The sequence below is a fragment of the Tasmannia lanceolata genome, unplaced genomic scaffold (assembly GCF_043159265.1).
Source record: "Tasmannia lanceolata isolate RefF3 unplaced genomic scaffold, GAP_Taslan_0.1 ptg000006l, whole genome shotgun sequence".
Classification (NCBI taxonomy): Eukaryota; Viridiplantae; Streptophyta; class Magnoliopsida; order Canellales; family Winteraceae; genus Tasmannia; species Tasmannia lanceolata.
The window spans coordinates 2869601-2889702 of NW_027518683.1; the positions used below are offsets into that span (position 1 = coordinate 2869601).

The 20102-nt window shown below is 37.6% G+C and overlaps 2 protein-coding genes across 4 annotated transcripts; both read right to left on the reverse strand.

Annotated features, from left to right (window-relative positions):
- Nucleotides 1-3808: 3808 nt before the first annotated feature.
- Nucleotides 3809-6336, reverse strand: BLOS2 (biogenesis of lysosome organelles complex 1 subunit-like protein). The gene is made up of 2 exons (XM_077380513.1): nt 6000-6336; nt 3809-4156 (listed from the first exon to the last, which is right to left on the reverse strand). Exons 1-2 carry the CDS (start codon nt 6096-6098, stop codon nt 3890-3892), a joined length of 366 nt encoding a protein of 121 aa, XP_077236628.1. The 5' UTR covers nt 6099-6336; the 3' UTR covers nt 3809-3889.
- Nucleotides 6337-9570: 3234 nt separating this feature from the next.
- LOC143879266 (amino acid transporter AVT6A-like) lies at nt 9571-15275 on the reverse strand. 3 transcript variants are annotated; one of them, XM_077381547.1, is made up of 7 exons: nt 15101-15275; nt 14780-14980; nt 14080-14580; nt 13004-13156; nt 12159-12362; nt 11469-11934; nt 9571-10005 (listed from the first exon to the last, which is right to left on the reverse strand). In XM_077381547.1, the coding sequence occupies exons 3-7, from the start codon at nt 14504-14506 to the stop codon at nt 9864-9866; spliced, it is 1392 nt and encodes a 463-aa protein (XP_077237662.1). In that variant the 5' UTR covers nt 14507-14580; nt 14780-14980; nt 15101-15275; the 3' UTR covers nt 9571-9863. The 3 variants fall into 3 exon arrangements, with proteins under 3 accessions (XP_077237662.1, XP_077237663.1, XP_077237661.1); XM_077381548.1 differs by lacking the exon at nt 14780-14980; XM_077381546.1 differs by having other exon boundaries at nt 14780-15275.
- Nucleotides 15276-20102: the final 4827 nt, after the last annotated feature.

Consider the following 20102-nt stretch of genomic DNA (forward strand, 5'->3'; position numbering starts at 1 on the left):
CTCCTTCCCCTCTGCGGGGAATTTTCCCCCTCCCCTCCCCACGGGGAATATCTAATCCCCATCCCTTCCCCGCCCCGCATCCTTCGAGGACAATTACTTTAGTTTCTCATTTTACTTTGTTAAATGTTATGTTTAAAACTAAAAACTTGCTAAGAACAATCACTTCAGGCATGTTGCGGCTTGGCTGTTGCATGTGAGAGTAGCCACACAACCCACATAGGCTAAGATTTTGTCTTATTCATTTTATTAACCTGGGGACAAAGGTGGTTGCTCTCAGATTCATTTAATCGATCACTAGTCCCTAGCAGATCCCTAATTCCCAATCCCACTTGCCAAAAAGTACTGTACGTGCCACACCATAGGAAGATCCAAACCGTCCATTTGATGGGCACACCATACTACCATAGGCATAGGATGATCCAAACTGTCCATTTGATGGGCCACAACGTAAATAGGTTGTGGCCCAAAAATCATTTCCATAGGATAATCCCAACCCTCTGATCTATAGAGGAATTGCATATTATGGTACCTTCTATAGATCGGAGGGTTGCGATCATCCTATGGAAATGATTTTTGGGCCGCAATCTATTTACGTTGTGGCCCATCAAATTGACGGTTTGGATGATCTATGGTGTGGCCTGTAAAGTACTTTTAAATTGTAGCCTATCAAATGGACGGTTTGGATCATCCTATGGTGTAGCCCATACATTACTTTTTGAAAAATAATGGACTATACGAGCGCACAGCATATAAAATCTCATCACTCATCAGAGAGATGTTGCCTTTATTTGGGGGAGGGAGATTTTCAAAGAATTTAATGTTGCCTTACAGTGATGGTTCGATGGAGAGATTTTAGGGATTCCTAAGGGTAATATACTAATATAATGAGGGACAATGCCCAATGGATTATGGGTAAAAGAAAACATAAAAAGCTATTTCAGGGACAAAACTGTACTAATGGAAATTATGAAAATTTTGGGGGAATCTTGTAGATATGTTTTGATCCAAGGGGCCCTACACCTTGATCAGATAATCCTGGCCTTCTAATCCATCAAAGCTCGGTTAGGATTTTTTGCACACAAAAAAAAAAACATCAAAGCTCGGTTAAGATTTTGCTCGGTTAGGATTTTGTAAGTTTTTATCGTAGGCCTTCATTTTATTTTATTTTTCGAAAATAACTCAAAAATTTGTCAAGCATTGAAATTACAGCTTCAAATTTGGTCACTTGCTGATCTATGGCATCGATCTGCTGAACATACTCATCAAAGCATTGAAATTAGAGCTTTATATAAAATCTCATATATCTGTCTATTTATAGTTTGAAAATATATATACATATAGAGAGAAAGAAAACTGTTGGTGCGCTTAAGCTCACCATTTTTTTGGTGCGCATATTATAACGCCTCCCATTCGTTTAAATGTTTGGGTCCCGCTTAAGCGCACCAATGAGAGGCATTATAACAACTTAAGCTCACCAACAGTTTTCTCAAAAAATTTGTGAGCTTAAGCGCACCATTTTTTGGTGCGCTTAAATGGCTATAACGCCTCCCATTGTTCCTGTATGTGGGACCCAAACATTTAAACGAATGAGAGGTGTTATAACCCTTTAAGCGCACCAAAAAAATAACGCTTTTCTCTCTCTCTCTCTCTCTCTCTCTATATATATATATATATATATATATATATATATATATATATATATATATGAGGAAAGTGTTGGTGAGCTTAAGTGCCCAATCACATTGGGGCCTACTTTGTTAGGATGATCCAAAGTGTAGCTACACACACATATATATATATATATATATAGAGAGAGAGAGAGAGAGAGAGAAAGGTTCACACACACACACATATATATATATATATATATATATATATATATATATATGAGAAAAGTGTAGCTACTCATACGTGTGCCGACGGCTTAAAATACAGTGGGCCCCACATTGTTTGGGTGATGCAAACCATTCATTTGATCGGCCCTCATATAGATAGGGTGTGCCCAAAAAATCAGCTCCATAGGATCATCCCAACCCTACGATTTGTGGAGGCAAAAATGGACATGTAAAAACCTTCACAAATCTGTCCATTTTTGCCTCCACAGTTTGAAGGGTTGAGATCATCCAATGGAGCTGATTTTTTGGGCACACCCTATCAATGTGAGGTTCTATCAGATGAATGGTTTGGATTACCCAAATAATGTGGGCCCACTATATTTTAAGCCGTCCGTGTAGCTAAGTTAGCTACACGTATGTGTAGGTATATATATATATATATATATATATATATATATATATATATATATATATAGAGAGAGAGAGAGAGAGAGAGAGAGAAAACGGTTCCTACACATATGTGTAGATAAGCTATCTACACACTAGCTTAAAATACAGTGGGGGCCACTTTATTTGGGTGATCCAAACCATTCATTTTTAAGGCCCTCACATAGATAGGGTGTCCACAAAAAATCAGATCCATAGGATCATCCTAACCATTTGAACTTTGGAGGCAAAAAATGAACTAATTTGTGAAGGTTTAAAGACATCCATTTTACCTCCACAAATCGTAGAGTTGGGATGATCCAATGGATCTGATTTTTTGTAGACAACCTATCTATGTGAGGGCCTTTAAAATGGATGGCTTGGATCACCCAAACAATATGGGCCCCCACTGTATTTTAAGCTAATGTGTAGAGAACTCTCTACACATATGTGTAGGAACCGTTTTCTCATATATATATATATATATATATATATATATTTATTATTATTATTATTATTATTATTTTGAAATCTTTGTTTGAACTATTTGATGTCAAATGCTTCACTTACCAGGCCACTTACTCTACATTTTTTTTTTGAATGGCAGCTCACTCTAAATTTATAAGCTAAAAGATTTATTCTGTACTGCCGTTGACTCGTTAGTTTTCTTGTTTGAAAGCCCGTACTTTATTTAGTGCATGTTAGTTTCAGATTGTGGCAACCAATTTTGAGCCCAAACCTTTATTAGACTCAAAATTACATTTAAATTTGAGTCCGATAATTGGTTTCATGGTTTGGGACTAACAATCAATCTGAAACGAGCAGGGCCTTACTTCATTGAGAATCCGTTTTATAGTTATGGATCTATACCTTATTTTAAAAATAAAGTTTATGAGATTTTATTTAGAATTGTTCTGATATGAGACATTGTATGCTTATGAGACCAAACCTTACAGGTAGGCAGTCGTCGCCCCATCACCCAGCTTTTACCGCAGAATTTTGAGAATTGATTATCACTCGTCATTGCTCAGATTTAATATCAAGTCCAATAATCAGTTTTGGACAGAAAATTGGTTCTCAAATTCAAAAGGAAAGACGCCTCACTAATGATATCTGCTCATCAGCATGTGATCATGTTCTTCTGGAGTTGCGCCTCTAGCTCAAATGGTGAAGACTGAGGTTGGAGGTTCAGTCCCATCTAACCTACCAAAACAAGAAAAGGTCTACAAGTGTTAGCAGCTAGATTATACTTGCATGTTCTTGCACGGATGACCCAAAAATTGATTATTTTGATTCTCTGTAGTGATTGTTAGGCCTTGTTCATTTCGGAATATCAGAATTGACTCTAAGGCCATAACTTTAAATCCAATAATCAGTGACACCTCAGGGCCATTTTTTGGGATTTTTGTTTTTTAATCCTGCAAACTTCAGGGCTTCGCACATCAAATGGACCAATTACCCCAATTAAAAATGACCTGATCGGAGCTGTTGCCAGGATTGATATCTCTAAATAGTTATCCATGTGCAGAACAGGCCCTTTGTGTGCATTTATGTAAATACACAAGAATTTTCATAAAAAGGAGGGTACAGATGGATCATTAACATTCATAAGACAGCAAGAATCATGATTAAGTGGGTAAATTATGATAAGCAGATTGGACTTTAGACTCCAATAAAGAAACATATTTGTCAAGCATTGAAATTACAGCTTCAAATTCGGTCACTTGCTGATCTATGGCATCGATCTGCTGAACATACTCATCAAAGCTGCTATTTTTTTCCTTTAATTGCTCCACGAATACCCTTAATCCAGAAGCTACGTCGCCAAATCCATTGTACTCCTCTGCTACTCTGAGGTTCATCTTCTCCAACATTTCTAGCAAGTTATTTGTTCCCTGAAAAAAAGGTGGAGATCAAAGTCAATTTTGTGAGGAAAGTAAGAACTAAATTCTCTGAACATCTGAACAGAACATACACCAGTGTCAAATACCTACTGCCTAGAAGGCATACTCAACATTGCAAGGACCACACAAGATCAAAGTTTAAGGGTCACGATGACACCGAAATTGGTCCATATTTGCAGATAAATTATTTTATTTTATTCTTATGTGCAATGGGGATACTAAGGCCTCTTTGGAAGTGTGGAGTGGAACTGTAGCATGACTTCAAGCTTGTTATGTAGCTCGCAGTTTTGTGTTGCATTCATGAGACATCTCCAATGCAGGCGCATTTAGAGAAACCAAAGACGCCGGTTCAGAAGTCTGCAGTCATGCACGTGTTGAAAAATAGATGCAGGTGGATATCGGTGTGTGCTTGCTGCAATGCGATAGGAGATCTCACATTTGCAGGTGAATGAATATAAACTTCAATATACATAACAAAGTGGATGCATTCTTTCTTGTGTATACATGCACAATTACAATTCTTCAGCATGCTAAGTAGTAAGAACCTAGATTTATAGTATTTATTGACTAGGTTAAGCTCTCCTCCCCGGCCCACCCACACCCGCAGACATAAAAACACCAAAAATAAAACATGGCCACAAATATAAAAGAGGCAAAATTTTCCACTAGGTAGATCTTTGTACTTGTCTGTTTTTTTGGGCATACAAGACCCTTCTACCAATCAACCATCCCAGCATCTTCAATTTGTAAGGACGTGCGACGTTTAGCCACACATGTTGATCCATGCATAGGCAACTTTGTAGGGGACTTTGAGATCTTACGTTTTTCTACTGCAACAGTTAGTTGGATGGCCTATTCTTTTCAAGGTCAGTGTAACTGTCTTGGAAGTCCGATGATGAAACCCCTCGATTCATCAGCCAATGTTGAGGATAGGTATTGAGGTAGGAAAAAGACACCCTACTGTAAGGGTAACATTTTTAGGCTTTGTTATGAACCCCTATGAAATCAAAGGTGGTTTCACAAGATAAGCTTCATTGCTTTATTACATTTTAAGGCCTTTTTGGAACAAGACATCACATTGGGAACCACTGAACCTACGAGATTTGGGATAAATTTGAACAGGGTGAACCTGCAAGTAAGTAAGTCTTCTGAGCCAAAAGAGCCAGCGATCGCACAGTCTTTCTTCATAGACAAGTGCAAGGTTTTAGTTTAAGAAAGGAGGGAATTTTACGATATCAAACCAATCAGATCCTAACAGCATGATCAATGGACTTGGGCACAACAAACGCAAAACATTATGTATTAACCATTCATTTACAGGCCGCTTATTGGAAATTTCAGGACATCTGAGCTGTGTAATTTGTCGACAATAGCTCACACATGGTGTAGACTGTGGACTGTATCAGATGACCAGTTCCTATTTGACTTAGCTTTCTGTTCTCTCATCTTTCCTGATTTAAAAAAATAAAATAAAATAAAATTTCTAGCTTTCTGTCTTCTCATCTTTCCTGAATTTCATCTTCTCCCTAAATTCTTAGAATAAACATTCATATTCCTCACTTTTTAGGGTTTAAAAAATGCAGTAGAAAACCCAACCTTGTCTGCAGCTCAACCAACCCTAATTCTAGCAATCTAACAATCCTTTTTTTGTCATCTCACAGAAGACTGAACCGATCTGTCTGGATGCTTACCGAAATTGAGCATCCATAAATGGCATGACATGGATCAATAACTGTTTAGAACGGAAAAGAAAGCGAAGAAGAAATCCAGAAAGAAACCCTAGAAAGAAAGGGTTGAAGAACTTTCAAAGAACAGAAATGAAATGTAATCGGACCTGAAGTTCGCCTTTAATCATGGTGGAGACGTTTGAGAACAGATCCTTCAGCGATTCGGCGAGCTCGTCTCGCCCCGATTCCTCCTCCTTTCCGGCCATACTCACCGTACAATTTCACCCACACCTCACTCTACTAACTTCAGACGCTCGGGTATGTTCTTCAACTTTTGTGGGCCCAATGTGAGCGCAGATCATGTGTGGTGATCGGGCCGTTGATTTAGTGGTGGTCCACATCAATGGCACAGATATATGAAAACAATACCGTTGATCTTGTAGAACATCATTAGGCGATCCACATAGTACTACTGGGTCCCTTGACCGGAGAAAAAACATAAAAGGAAAGTGAGATAGTAGGGGACTCCTTTGAGATTTTACCATAAAATCTGGTTGGGTTGGGACTACTCCAAATTCATTTTTTAGCCAAAGCTCAAAGCGACCCGACCCAAGTTGCACCTCCATAAAAGAGTAGTGAGAAATACACTAGAGGGGCTGTCCCAAGTAAAAAAAAGGGGGCAAAAATAAAACTTATCGGATGCATATAACATAAGTACATTTACTGTGTATGGTTATCATACAAAGCATCATTTATCAGCCCATACCTCATTTTGACCTATGGTTGAAGGTTTTACATTGTAGGGCTGATCTTGATAAGTATAATTCTTAGGTTTATGAGAAGGACATTTTACAGTGTGTTTCAAATATTCAATTTTACAAGAAAAAAGGGCAAAAAAGACTAGGACTCAAAACAATCAAAGAGGTATTTCGTAATGGAATGATTTTTCTTCCTTGAGAATCTTGCATGATTCCATCCAGTAGCTATAGGGCACCCTACATGCAAAGTGCACCACCAAAAAGCATCACTAGCACCCACACTGCATGGGGACGGTGCGTTCTTCGATTCCACTCATGGCTAAAACTCATTGTGCAACAAAGCAAGAGATTGAAGTGGGTAAAGCTTTATATACCCCATCTCCACTTTTCTAAACCTCCAACTAGGGCTGCAACTCGGGTCGGGCGGGTCGAGTTTTGGAGAACCCAACCCTACCCGAGAAATATCTCGGGTCGGGTTTTTTTTTTCGGAAAACCCACGATTCCCAAACCCGGCCCTACCCATGATAAATCTCGGGTCGGATTTCTTCACGTTGACGCAATTTTTTAAGGAAAATTCTTGTTTGGCAAGGCAACTCAACTCATAGAAGCAGAAATTACACTCACATTACGCTTGAATCAAACAGTGATGTAATTACACTCACATTACACTTGAATCAAACAATGCTGTAATCAAACAATGTTGTAATTACAATCAAACAATGCTGAATCAAACACTTGAATCAACTCAACTCATAGAAGCAGAAATTGCACTCACACGCAATAACAGTGGGTGTGTAGGTTTTCATGATAGATTGATCGAGGCTTAACTGGATGCACAATAAGATTATCTTTTAATGCAATACATCACAAAGAGAAGAACTCTTTTAATCTTTTTAGGGAACATTTATTTTACACCCATTTATCCACGTAAAGTGGCTATAAAATCTGTTTTACTCCCACTTTACATCAAAGGAAACAAAGCCTCTGGCAACATGTATTGCATTTTGTTTAGGGGTGCAACTCGGGTCGATTTTTAGGAATTCAGGTTGAGCTTTTACCTTAAAACGGGTCGGGTTCGGGTTGATTCCTATTCATTTTTTTAGCAAAAGCTCAACCCAACCCGACCCAAGTTGCACCCCTAATTTTGTTCAGTGGAGAACATCTCTGCATCCACTTAGGCCCCTTAGCAAATAATTATCCACTCAGGCCCCTCAGCAAATAATTATCAACAATTCAATCTTAGAATATGAGAGCTAGAATTAGCAATATTCTGTATTGATATTGACACCTCCTTTGGGGATAAGCTTGTTTCATTTGGAAATAGTAATGTGCCCTTTCGTTTGCTCTTGAAGTCATTCCTCTCTGTATTAGCTGGGAGCGGAAAATAGAGGATACATAGAAACAAGCACAGGATCTTCGTGGAGCTCACCACCAAAAAACAAACAATAAAATAGCTAGACCTTTGTTTTGCTTGCTTTGTAATGGACTCAAGTTATCAAGTTCCACACGCATGTTCAAATTATGGGGTATTAAGATCACAGAAAGATAGTATTGCCACAAAAGCAGTTTGTGTTTTGGTGATAATTTGAGGCAAAACACCCTTGATTCTGTCAGCCAACAACTTAGAGATGCATTTATAAATAGTTGAACAACAGGAGATGGGCCTAAAGTCACCCATATGGGTAGGGTTGGGTCACATTTGTCCATTTTGAAATCAAACATGTACTTGTAGACATTGGATAAAATGTAAATGTCCTTGAAAGGGGAAAATATTCCTATTTTTTTTTATCACTCCCATACTCCCAAACATTTTAAATCAGGATAGTGAGGGGAAGGACTTGTGTCAGAATGTAACTCTTTATCTTTTCTGAATTAATGCGTCTGGGTGGGTCCACCAAATCCCAACCTACCTATTAAAAAAAAACTAAGGTGGGTGGAAGGGACTAGTTTTAAGACTAGTGGTTAAGGCTGATGCAAAATTAGTCATCTTCGATTCTTATTTCGTCAGCTCTCTATCTCTATCCAATTCTGGGAGATAACTGATAGGATTCTGAAGAGGAATTTTATAATAATCTGTTCACCAATCTGCTCTTGTATATTTTCTTATAACAAAACACCCGCATCTTTGAAGACAGAGAAAAGCCTCGCAAGGATAATGACAGAAATTGAAGTAGAACTTGTTCATTGAGGGAGGACTGAATTCATCTTTAGCTGCACACTCAATGGGAGACATCTTAAGAGTGGAGGATGATAATCATCTGGGCCGAGAGAGAATCTGGTTGAGATTGTGACACTGTAATTTTGAGTCCAATAGTCAGTTTAGGGCTCATAATCGGCTGCCATAACCTCAAACGAACATAGCCTAAGTGGGCAGTGGGCACCCAACAGGTAATCGGGTTGAGCCAGAATCAGTGGAGTAATGATTTGTCAAAGGCAGGCGCAACCCATTAACTATCGAAAGGGAATCATCTAACGTCATAGCATGGGCTAGCAAGTAAACTGACACTGGATAAGCAGGCCGAGGAAGGAGTGGATAGAGAAGTCGAGGACACATTCAATTATCAGGGAGACAAGTATAGTGGGGACTGTACAGGGATTCATTGAAGGGCTTAGGGCTGTATGGGTTGGGAAATTGAACTGTAGATGGTGGGACACCTTGCTTGCCCCTCTCTGTAGTTTTACTGAGAACTTCAATAAAACTACAGTTATCTTCCAATAATAACAATAAAAAAAAAAACAGCACCACCTATTCATGGGAAGTGAGATATCTGCTTAGGGAAGAAATTGAAGAATTTCTTGGGAATCTTATATTTTAGATATACACATCCAACGATCTAGTTTAAAAAGCTATACCCACAAAAATACACATTTATCCATGGATCATGTATCTCCATGCATTAACAACTTTTTCCTTATTACTTGTTGTAATGGAGTAGTTTGAAACACCAGAACAAAGGATCCTAATCGAATATGGGGCTCATTCAGAAACAAGATATTTGATTTAACAGGGAAGTTTTTATTTAAATGTAACATTTGAACTCTCACTGATTGAGAATGGAAGTTTACACAAACTTACAACACTACAACAGTCGACTGAGATCTCCAACCCTATTATATACTTCTGCAAGTAACTCAACTTATAAATATTGAATATACTGCTGCTTATTAAACTGACTAAAGGACCTTTTTCTTATGGACTTGCAAACAATATGGCAAATTGGTCTAATGTAAATGAGACGTCTCTGTTCTGTTGTGCTAATGGAGGTTGGGAGCTCAAGCACGAGGAGAATCCTTGCTCCTCTTGAACATGGAATAGGCATCGCTGTATATCGCCACCACGTTTGAGAACACAGCGAGGACAATCATGAAAGTAGATAAAATCTTGTCCTTCTTTGTCGCTATGCCATGCGTATCCCTAAATTGACAAGAAAAACAAACGTAAGAGATAGTGTAGGAACTTATCCAATTGAATATAAGTACTTAATATTGCTATGCATTGTTTCTGTAGAAAATACTGAATCAACATACAGCCTCCAGAGATGAACAAAATAAAAAACAGCTGACTCACAATTGTTTTTGCCACATTGCAAGGGCAAATATAATTTTCCTCCAAGATTTATTAGCATATGTATTGTTTGGCTATGCTGATTTTTGTTTTCCTCTCAAATTTTGGCCACTGACGTTGGCACCGCCATGTTTTTATAATGGGCCTAATTCACCTTGTCGTGTCATTTTTAATTGGCTGCTGATAGCTTTTTGGGAATTGTAATCGCTTTCTGACAGCTGGTTAAATAATAAAAGACAGTGTGCTTTCGGCCCATTATGAAATCATGACAGCGCTAATATCACAGTAGCCAAAATTTATTTCCCAGTGTAGGTTTTTCGTTTTACAATGCTCTTTAATGAACAAGTTTTAAAATGAAAAATATTTAACTTGAAAATAATGAGTTACCAATGGATGGAAAACTTGATTATCATGGGAAAGATATTTCAGGAAAAAAAATCTCAGGAATAGCACCAAGCATTCTGAAAGGTGCTCTTTCAACAAGAACATAGGGGTAACGAAAATCTGAATGCTGGGATCATGAAGTGCAGAAAATAGCACAGCCAAAACAATGGGACTCGACGTGTGACACCAAACAATCATGACATGGGAATCAAGCAAACTTTAGATCCAAAGTCAGTGTCATGGGGTGCTGTGTTAGTCTGTAGACACTCTGTGTAACCACCATATAGAAGCTAGGTTTTACCTATGGACATTGCATCCAGCAGAATTTATGGAGAACAAGGGGATGATCAAGAAGTCTCAATCCATGTTTCCATGCCAGATGAAATAACTGAAAACACCCGGCCATAAAGCACTAGCCATTTTTTTAGAGAGACGCAAAAAATAGTGTATCGTAGAGATAGAACTGACTCTTAACACTCCTATTTCCAAATATCATATTACTACTTTAATTCCTACAGTATATCCAACCATCAGGTGACTGGTGGTAACCATAGTTTGTTATGGCCACACAACCATAGTCGACCTCAATAAGGACAGTAACACCAACGTCTACAAGTCATATGGACGTCTCAGGCCAAAATTCTGATTTTTCGATAAAGATCGTGAACCATCCCTTCACCCCAAAAATCAGTGACTTTGAGAATATACTGAGCAAGCAGGATAAAAGGTAAGAAAACATTAGCCTTCATATTTCATAAAAAAATCATAGGTTGGTATCATTCTGCTGCATTTCTAAGAGTAATAACCAGTCCCTTTTTTCCTTGGATATCATTAGTATAGTTCACCTGTAACTAAAATATTCCCAATAATCCACGATGACTACCATTCGTGCAAAAATTTCCATCCAACCATGGAATAGGGGAGCTCACCTGAGGGTGATGGCAGCTGGAAAGATGAATCCAATGCAAACTGCGGCAGTTGCTCCTGTGAATTGGAAGGCATCCCAAATGCTGGGTATGAAATTCGCACCCAAGAAGACGAGAGAAATGAGGCCAACAGTGATCAGTGCGAACCTCCGGTTGTCCATAACCAATGGTTTTCCCGAGGGAAAGAGAAGGCCATCTAAGTTGAGGCGCAGGGCAAAGAAGATAATGGGGAAGACGAGCATAAGGTGGATGGCATAGCTGACACGGACAGCGTCATTGAGCAGCCCGCTATAAGGAATCCCAAGGTTGGCATCAAAGTTGGCAAGCACGTCATCGAGGATAGAGTCTCCAAAAAGGAGGATGCCAAAGAAACTCGTGGTTATGTAAACAGTTGAGCAGAGTGCAAGTGAGGCTTTTACTATCGATTGTATCTGGGAAGAGTCCTCGAGCTCGTTATTTATTGTATGAACTGCAGAATCACAATAAATTGCATGAATACTCCGATAGGTCAATCTCATAACAATAAGCAAACCTAGATTTCAAACACAGCTACATCATTATTAACCATTTTTCACAAATAACAAAATCCAAACTTCCCCATCTTAGAAATTGATTACCAAGTTCTTTGAAATGTCGACAAAACATCCATTCCCATAATAATTGCCATGTATTATGGTTTTTCAGATTGCATACCGTTGTAATGGCAGATATATGCTGTGACGAGAACAGGGACCACCGTGAAAAGATTCCAGACAGATGCCAGATCAGTGATATCAGGAAGCCATCTGGGCATTGCTATGCTTCTGTTTATCAATTTGACAATTGTGATGCCAGCAGTGATGACAACAAAGACGACTGCCAGAGCAACTGATAAGGCAGATGTGAATCTCAATGAATCTGCAAAGAGAAATGACAAATAGTATTCTCTGAATTAGGAAGTGCTACAAAAGAATACTGGATAAACATGTGAAACATAGCAAATTCTGCCAAACATCTGATTAAGGAGTCAACAGAACTACTTATTAAAAAGCATCAGCTATTCAATGGTAAGTAAACATCTTGTACTACCCACCAAAAAAATGTATCTAAGTTTGGACCCAATGAAATTCGCTGAAACATCAGACTGGATTTACAACAATATAAATATTTTCCTCTAGCAAAGATCCAGCATGCAGAATCAAGTAGGATAATTCCCTTGTTACCAGAACATCGAAGTCAGAAGATTATTACGCTAGGGAACAAAAGAAGAATGGATTTATTCTTGAATTAATATTCTTCTACAAAAACGATAATGAAGTTAGTGGCAAAGAAATGTTATTCAGTGGTTCTTCACTGATGAGGGTAGTGTAAAAATCTTTTTTTTTTCTTCTTTTACTTCTACAAAATTTGAACATAATAAAATACTGGGAACCATCGACAACACTACTAAACATTTTAATTTGGCATAAAATACAGTATTATAAAACCTGTATACTATAGATAGGATACAAGTATGTAATGAACAGCCACAGTGCAAATATACTAGAGATTACTCTTACCTACACGCTTGAAGCATGCCAATGGAGCAAATATAGCAAGAGTTGTAACAAGTAAAACAAAGAAGCGCCCGTTCCACCAGTGTTGTCCAAACCATCCTTCTAGGATACCCGAGTGATGAATTCCACTTGAAGATGTTCCAGAAAGCACGTCACCTTAACATGTAAGAGATGGACACATTAAATTTGTTATAATTTAGCAACAGCACTCAAAGCAAGTATTGCAGGGACCGAATAATGCTTTAAAGGCCAAAATAATGTTTGCCAACTTCAAACAAATCAGCAGGAGTTGACCATGCAGAATATACTTAAACTTAAAAAGAAAAAACAAAGAAGTACAGAAGATCATCGGGTAGAATACGAAGTGAGTGCAGTTGGAACAATCATGTTGGGTGTATTTAATAAAGCTTGATTTACACATGATACCAAGAGTTTCCATAAATATTTTAAGATCTAACTACTTTAGTCTTTGCTAAACATGAAGGATTTCCCTACAGATAATATGCCATCCAATTCAATACATGTGGTTTACAGTTTGCTGCACTCCTACTGGAATTAAAAGAGAAACATACTACAGTAGTCCATTCGTTCTCTAAATCAGTTAAAATTTGTGTAGGGTAAGAATGAACTTGAAAAATACGACCTAAACAGTAACATATTTTCTTCAATCCATAAACCATGAGATGTTTTCCTCAGCTTGATAAATGCCCCTCTTCTCAAATCAGGCTACTCTTAGAGATTAGAAAAGAACAAAAGTGAATAGCCATTTAAAAGCATTAAGAAATATATTCTAGCTATAGTCTCCATGAACTAACAAAGGAACCCTATCAAATACAGATTACTCTATTGATTAACAAGTAGTCCCACTTTATTTCATCAAATCATCTTCATTCGTATTACCTTCAATTTAACAATCATACTCTTGCATAGACAGAAAATTTCCTACTAGTCACAAAACCACAAAAAGTCGATTATCTATATCAAAAAGAAGCAAAATGAAACAAATTGTAAGCACTCATTTCAAGTAAACACCAAAGTTCTAATATGGAAGGAGGAAATGGAACCCAAGGAGCTTTTACCAATGATAATCATGTAGACGATCAGCACGCCCACATTATTGACTACAACGCAAGCCTGCAGCAGCATCCTCCCAATCTTTCCAAAGGCATCCCCCATGAGTCCTCCATATGAAACTGATTTGCCTGCCCTGCTAAACCTGAGCAGCATCTCAATTGAAGCGTTTGTAAGGAATGCCATGAAGATGACCATGGCAATACCAGGCCCGAGCCCTAAAACCTTCATGGTTGCAGGCAAGGCCATGATTCCAGCTCCAACAATGGTTGTCGACAAGTTGAACACAGCCCCCGAAAAAGAAGCTCCACTAAATCCATCGAGTTGAACATCTTCCTCGTGCTTCCTTGGCAACAAAGGAGCTTTCTCATCCACAATCTGCTTGTTTTTTCGTGGTTTCTCCTCCTTCCCCGGCGCAAGGCTTCCAATAGTCATTCTTTACACAATTGAAGTCTCAAAACAGAATTTCCAATCTACAGAGTCTCGCTATCAGTCCCAATATCAGGCTCCTATAATTTAAAGGCAAGAAATCTGAATCAATCAATTGAGATTAGCTTCAAACTTTGCTTAATTTTTGCTCATACAGTTAAATTTTTAAGCAAATCATAATTAGAAAAACAAGAACTAGCTTTTGGGGTTCCGATCTCTAAAGCCTTGAAATCCACCGGCAAAAAAAAATATTTGCAGTAAAATGCTAAAAAGATATACCTTTAAAGCCGAGGAAATTCGAATCCACAGCTAGAAATAGGAAAAGATCGAGTTCGAAGCTTCAATTAAGAGAAAACACTATATCGACCCCTTTTACAAGACAAGATTAACAAATCCGTTCAGGATCTGGCTTCTAGGGTTCAAAAGTGGAATAAATTCGAACCAAAGCTCAGAGCAGCTCAAGATCTTCAACGGATTTGGCTTCAAATCATCCAACGAAAAAGAAATAATCAAAACTCAGAAAACGTTTCACGAATCACAAATGTTACAATCTAAAGCCAGAAATATTTTTAAAAAAGGAACGAAAACAAGAGAACGAACCGAGATTCTCCACCTAAAATACCAAAACAGCTAAAATCGGAACTCCTTTGCAACAAAAATCACAGATAAACTTAAATCAAGAACCAGAACAATGAAAATAGAGTGGAATTCTTCCTCTCGTCTCATCTAAATAAAGGCTTATAAAGCTTTTCGTATCCGTCACGTATCTACGACTATTATCTGCGATTTGACCGAAAATCAACTGATCGTACGCGTAGAAAGACAGTAATAGCCTAATTTCGAAATTTTCCTTTGCTTGAAATCGTAATTAGGGTTCTTTTACAGCGTCTATCCCACCATTAGCGTCTCATCATGATCTGTCCTTATCAGACGGTGAAAAACAAAGAAAAAATCGATTTTTCACTGATTTTTAAGGTCTTCAGAGAGATTTTTTTCACTGGATGGGGGAAAATGAGTAGAAGACCAGTGAGATCGAGAGAGAGAAAATAAAAAAAGACAAACGAGAGAAGAGCCAATGAATCATGAACCCTATATTTGTAGGGCCTTGTGTCCGATTCTGCCGTCGCTTTTGTATTTAACTCAAATTACATAATAAAGCCCCCACTAGCTGATAAATTTACCATACCGAATGAAAAACATCCTCAGATATATAATGTATGATCAGGGTATTTTAGTAAAACTGGGAAAGACAAGTTGTTTGCTAATTGCTACTCGCGAGACGTGGTATGGCATTTCCGAAATAAAATCCAAATAAAGGGGCATTTGTTACACAGGGCACGTGTTTATACGGTCCTTCATTCTCTTTTACTCTTTATACAGTTTCCGTAACAATGATTACACCTTATTGTTGGTGTGAATGCATAAGCAACGTGTTTAATGATATGAGCCGACGCACACGTGTGGTCACCTCATACGTGTTTTGTAAAATTAGGGGCACACCCTCCTTAATATGAATTCTAAGAAATGTAGACAACATCCACACTCCTCGTTTTGATAATGACACTCTTCTCTTTATTTTATAATTTTATGAAGCGTAACAGCTGATTAAAAAAGTTGAGACAAGGAGAGGACTGGAGTGAAGGGTAGAAATCTCATTCAAAATCATGTCCGTAATGGTGACACGTGTAATCAGTGCCAACGTGTCATTAGGACGGTATCTTCACCACACGTCAAGTATCCGGCCTTTAGAATTTATTTATTCATAATAAAAAAATAGGTTGATTAATTAAGTGCTTAATCATATTAGGCTGCTAGTGATTTGATTAAATAAGAGCCATTAGAAATGCAGTAACTACTAAATTATCTCAATTATTGTTTCTAATCAAGGTTGAAGTCGTTACACGTCAGAAACATTGGAGCCTACGGGTCATGACATTGAATTATGTATGTACGTCATGATCTAGGGCTTCTTTCAATGCCACCAAAATTAGTCCTTATATGCGGCCCACCATGTATTGCATTTTATGTGATAATAATAGACCTTGTAAAAAGCTTACGATGTTATGGGGCTGTTTGACCACGAGATTATCTAATCTTGAATCAGAACTCGTCTCCTATTGCTCATGGATAACTTGTCCTGAATTTACTTTATCCGTTGTTTGTGGACTTTGTTTTCTACTCTGAAATTATTTTTGTCCATTGTTTGGTTCCATGTTGTGCTATCAATAAATAAATTATTAAGAGGATGACAAAGTGAAGGGCACCCTTGCAAGTGCCCAACGACTAGGGTGACCCATTGGATCCACAAGCATCCTTATCTCGTAAAAATACCAAAATACCCTTTTATCATACAGAATTATTAAAAGTACCTCTATTTCATTAAAAAATGATCCGAAGATCCGTAATCCTTATGAGGTGAATGAAAGATGATGGTGGTATTTTGGTCATTTTCAGAAAGGTGGTTATATTTCAGTAATATTTTATGACATAGGGGTGTTTTGGTCACTTACGATAAGATATGTGTATTTTGATAATTTCCCTTGAGGAAGTGATATTTACGCTCCTTTTCAACACGAGGGACACCCAGCGCCAGTGTACGTGGCAATCAAAGCCACTGGATTCTTTTGACATCAAGTACATTAGGCCCCCTTAAGTCATTGGTAATTTGGTATACTGGCACCAGTGTCCCTGGTGATGAAAAGGGGCGTAAATATCACTTCTCTTTCCCTTGAGATAAGCGTATTTTAGTCGTTTTAATGAGGTAGGAGTATTTTGGTTAATTTTTATGAGATAAGGGTGTTTTGTTCATGCTAAGAAATAAAGATACCTTGGTAATTTTATGAGACACGAGTATTTTTGTCATTTCCTATCAAATAAATGTTCTACAATTTTTTACCTTTTAAGGATGTTATAATTTATTATATCAGTAGCCATTAATTATTTTCTAAAGATTGGGGTATTTTGGTTATTTTCTATGAAATAGCGGCATCTGGTCATGAGAGTAATTTTGTTAGTTCTTAAGAAGGGAATTGCTAGCGTCCATCGCAAAAGCCATTTCGCGGCTGGTCTGTCTCCATTCACGAGGTGGCTGGTCTGATGTGCGACAGACCAGCCGCAAAAATGCCTTTTGCGATGGACCTTAACAAATCCCTCTTAAGAAATATGGGTGTTCTAAGATCTTTTCCCTTTTTTATGATTTTCAATTACCCTCATTTTCTAAGTTTCATAAGTTACAATTGTTTCTGTCCAGAACAGTCATTAACAGTTCTCAAATAAGCACTTGTTCCGGAATAAATAGAAATATTTGTGAAGGGGATCCAGTCTCCCACGACCTTCTCATTGTGGATCCCCTTCACAATATGTTCTTTCATACGGAGATAAACGGTGCATTCTTCTTATTGTGAACGGTCATTTAGTTGGGATTTCATTCTTCTTCCCTACAATCTCAATACTCTATGCATTAACCTTAGGGGAGTGATAAATTGACCCCCGCATTTCTTAAATCGACCCTATAATCTCAACACACTTGTTTGGTGTTTAACTGCAGATGAAAACTTTATTCACACGACCTTACATTTTAGTTTAAAAGGGGTCGATTTAAGATATATAAAGGTCGATTTATCACTGTTGTGACCTTATTATGGACTTCATTCCATCAACATCTCTTTCGGCACTGATAAATGGTGCATTCACTCAATGTATACAACCAAAATAGAGGTATTTGTGGAGGGATCCAGTGTCCCATTCATGTTCATCATCAGCGCAAATGTCCTCTAATCCCTTCTAGAGGATGATGAACAACTGGTTACAATTCTCAAAGCGCTTGAGCAAATAGATGAAATAATCAGATCTAGAAAATGATGGTATGGGATTACCATCAATCAGATTGTTTTCGTTGGGACTCCACCAACAAACAAGGGGTCAATCTTGTTTATTGTACCTCTATTGAATAAATTCGAGATTTTTTTCCTACTTTTTTTTTCTTATTTACTCCCCCATCCACACTTCATTTCTAATCCGTGTAGTGTCAATCCAGATTGAATCAAATCAATTAAGTATAAAACTGGGACAAGGAGAGAGTCTAATTGGTCGATGCATTCTGTTTATGTATTCATATTGAATCAATTGAAACACTGATTCTAGACCCCAATCTTAATGAAAAGAATACACCAACGCCAACCGAGTAGAATATACCTTAAATCCTGAGATGGAAATCCCTAAGCATTCTACTACAAAAGAGAAAAAAATGAGCGAGACCTCTTCTTTGATTTTATTATATTATATTCATTGAATATTTATTGAAAATGGAATATTTCCATTTTATTTTCACATAATTATAGATAATATAATTAATATTGAATTAATCTTTTTTTATTCATTTCTGATGAAAATGAAAATATTCTTTCATTTTTTTTCATTTTTTTTTATAGAAAACCCAAGGTCAAGTGAGAGAGTCTAATTTGTACAAGAACATAATATGTCTACACCATATAGGAAAATATCTAAATACCATGTATTATTCTTTTCAATGATCCATGTTTGCAGCCATGAAAAACTATTGGTCCTCCCCGAAATGATATATGATCGATTACAAATATCTATAATCGTTTGAGAAATGCATTAACATAAATACGACAGTAAGAAGAGGTAATACAAAAGTGTGTAAACTATAAAAAACAGGTCAAAGTCACCAGCGTTTGAGAACTGCTTAAAGCATACAACACAAGGAGACTTCTTCTCATTATCAAAACATATATTGTGCACATATCAGTAGCCCATATTAATGACTTCTCTTATTTGCAAATAAGACACTAAAACCTCTTTGGAAACCATTAATTATATCACTTGTAAAACTACTATAACCATTATCTGAAAAGGGTTTTGCGAGGGACCATCGCACAAAGGCATTTCACAACCGGCTGTTGCATGAGAGAGCAGCCACCTCTGATGAATTAATTGAATAAGACAAAAATCTGCTGAAAAGTGAGCCTGTGTAGCTGCTCTTTCATGCAACAGCCGTCTGCGAAATGCCTTCCTAGCAAATCTCATACATATATATATATATATAAAACTATGGTTGCCATGATCGACCCCAAAATCTTTAATTGCAACGGAAATCTAATAAATGAGAAAGTGTGGGATGTCCCTCTAGTGTAAATGTCATAAATACATGTACCGGAGGGGGCTGTCCCAAGTTATAAAAATGGGGCGAATATAACACTTCCCTTTTTTATTGCATGCTGCAAAACTCAACTCAACAAAGCCTTTGTCCCAAAGTAGTTGGGGTCTGCTAAATGAATCCTTTAGAAAAAAATTCATGAAGAAGGTAAAAGGAATCTATCCGGCTCTAATCCTATTCCTAGTTAGGTTCTTCTACGTGTATCATTTTCTTCTATTCTATCATATCCAAGGTCAAGTTCTCTGCTATGTTCCTAGCTATCAAGTCATTCCTCAATGTTTATACCCAAGTTGTTTTCAGTCTGCCCCCACCTCTTTTTACTCCATCAATTTGGCATGAGTCACCTCTTCTCACCGGAGCATCCAAAGGCCTACGTTGCATGTAGCAAAACTATGAAGAAAAAATAACAGGCTGCTGGATACA

Excerpts from the sequence above, each read along its gene's own strand:
- BLOS2 (XM_077380513.1), bottom strand. The coding sequence starts at position 6,098 with ATGGCCGGAAAGGAGGAGGAATCGGGGCGAGACGAGCTCGCCGAATCG. Across the intron at positions 4,157-5,999 it reads TGATTAAAGGCGAACTTCAG|GGAACAAATAACTTGCTAGA; the intron begins GTCCGATTACAT and ends CCTTTTTTTCAG.
- LOC143879266 (XM_077381548.1), bottom strand. The coding sequence starts at position 14,506 with ATGACTATTGGAAGCCTTGCGCCGGGGAAGGAGGAGAAACCACGAAAA. Across the intron at positions 12,363-13,003 it reads GGCATGCTTCAAGCGTGTAG|ATTCATTGAGATTCACATCT; the intron begins GTAAGAGTAATC and ends TTCTCTTTGCAG. Across the intron at positions 10,006-11,468 it reads CCAGCTGCCATCACCCTCAG|GGATACGCATGGCATAGCGA; the intron begins GTGAGCTCCCCT and ends TTGTCAATTTAG.